This window comes from Prosopis cineraria, unplaced genomic scaffold, assembly GCF_029017545.1.
Source record: "Prosopis cineraria cultivar Desert tree isolate PC_DT_omini unplaced genomic scaffold, ASM2901754v1 PC10, whole genome shotgun sequence".
NCBI classification, from domain to species: Eukaryota; Viridiplantae; Streptophyta; class Magnoliopsida; order Fabales; family Fabaceae; genus Prosopis; species Prosopis cineraria.
The window spans coordinates 10,262,991-10,264,647 of NW_026555341.1; the positions used below are offsets into that span (position 1 = coordinate 10,262,991).

A 1,657-nucleotide genomic window follows, 5' to 3' on the forward strand; every position below is an offset into this window, starting at 1 on the left:
TTCCCAGCTATGGCATTGCATTGCACAAAACCCTGACCAGCAACAGCATGCCTTGGGACAGGAGAGGAAGAAAATGTCCAAATTCGATGGAAGAGACAAAAAGCATTGATTCTTCTGACCACATAACTTTGCATGACACCGCAAGGGCAGGGAGAGATGAAATAAATATGGGATTTAATTATTTTTAATTTTAATTCTCATTTATCTTTTCAGACTGCAAATTATCTGAATTATCTTTGTAAATTATGATTAAGGAGAATTGAGCTAAGGAAACGGAAATCAAGAGAATAAAGACATAAAAACGATATTAACAAATGGTTAAACGTACAACACATCAATATCCCGAAGTCAACATTTCCTGTACACGTGCATTGACTGAAATACCCTTACGCTGGTGTAACAACTATAACAACAAATTTCAACGTTCGTCCCATTTTTACAAGACACAAACTCGTTCCAGTCATTCACGGGCATCACAGTCAATCCACCAAAAAAGGATAGGTTGGTGATCATATAAATTAAAATTAACTTGACGAACTCACCCAAAATTAAATCCCAGAGAAAATTTAAACAAAGCTTCTGCATAAAAATTCTTTTCCCCTTTCCTTTTTTTTTTTTAAGTGAGGATTCAACCCTCAATTCGTGTTATTTTTATTTTTCAAAAGAAAAGAAAAAAAAATTGGGTTCATCCCAACTGCGACTTACCGTCACCGTCACCGTCACGGGTCATCGCTTCGGTGACGGAGGCGAGCTTCTGCAGATTCAACTTCACGACGGTATCTGCGAACAGCCGCGCGTCCCCCTCGGTGTTACCCTCCGGCACATCAACGATATATGATTCCAGAACCACGGTCCAGATCTTCCCCTCGCCCTCGAACCCGTGCACCGTCGTCACAGACCGGTAATTCCTCAGCCGGTGTTCCCCTCCGATGATAGTAAAACCCGTCACGTGCCGATCGTCGTCCAGTATATCCAGCCTCTCGGTACTGGTGGCCGCCGGTAAACCGGATATGACATTCACCTCCCTCGTGCACCCTACTGTCATTTCGAAACCCTCCGGGACGGCGCAGCTCTTGATGAAGTGCTTGTAGGTCTGAGGCTTGTCGAAACGACGCACGACAGACCACACGGTGTCCATCGGCGCGTTGATTCGCTGGGCGAGTAAGGAGGAGCATTGGTCCGGGCCCACCAAGTAGGTGTGGTGCTCCGTCACGAAGTGCTTGAGCCGCTCGAACTCGTCCTGACTCAAACCAGACGGGACGGTGAGATGGTGTTGGGTCGGATGCTTTCCCTCCGATTCTTGCTCTGCCGCGGAGCTCTCGCCCTTCTCCATTGCGCACAGAGATCAGAAGAGACACTCCGAAGAAGGCGTTATGGTTTCATTTGCAAAGGAGATTTTGAATGGATGGCCAGGGGTTTTTGGAAATTGTGTTTTACTGCCATGCTGTTACCCATATAATATCTTTTTTTTTTTGCCAAATATCATGTATATTATCATATTTATAAATGAGAGATATTTAAAAATTTAAAAACATAAAAAATAATATTAATTTAATTAATATGAGGTATACTGGGGAGAACGGATTACAGTCACAAAAATTTCTAAGTAAATCAGGTGCATTACATGATCTCTCTAATTAGAATGGTTTAATACGTT

The 1,657-nt window shown here is 43.1% G+C and overlaps 1 protein-coding gene across 1 annotated transcript; it reads right to left on the minus strand.

Moving 5' to 3' along the window:
• Nucleotides 1-288: 288 nt before the first annotated feature.
• On the minus strand, nt 289-1,384 carry LOC129322844 (abscisic acid receptor PYR1-like). The gene has a single exon (XM_054969276.1). It carries the CDS (start codon nt 1,331-1,333, stop codon nt 686-688), a length of 648 nt encoding a protein of 215 aa, XP_054825251.1. The 5' UTR covers nt 1,334-1,384; the 3' UTR covers nt 289-685.
• Nucleotides 1,385-1,657: the final 273 nt, after the last annotated feature.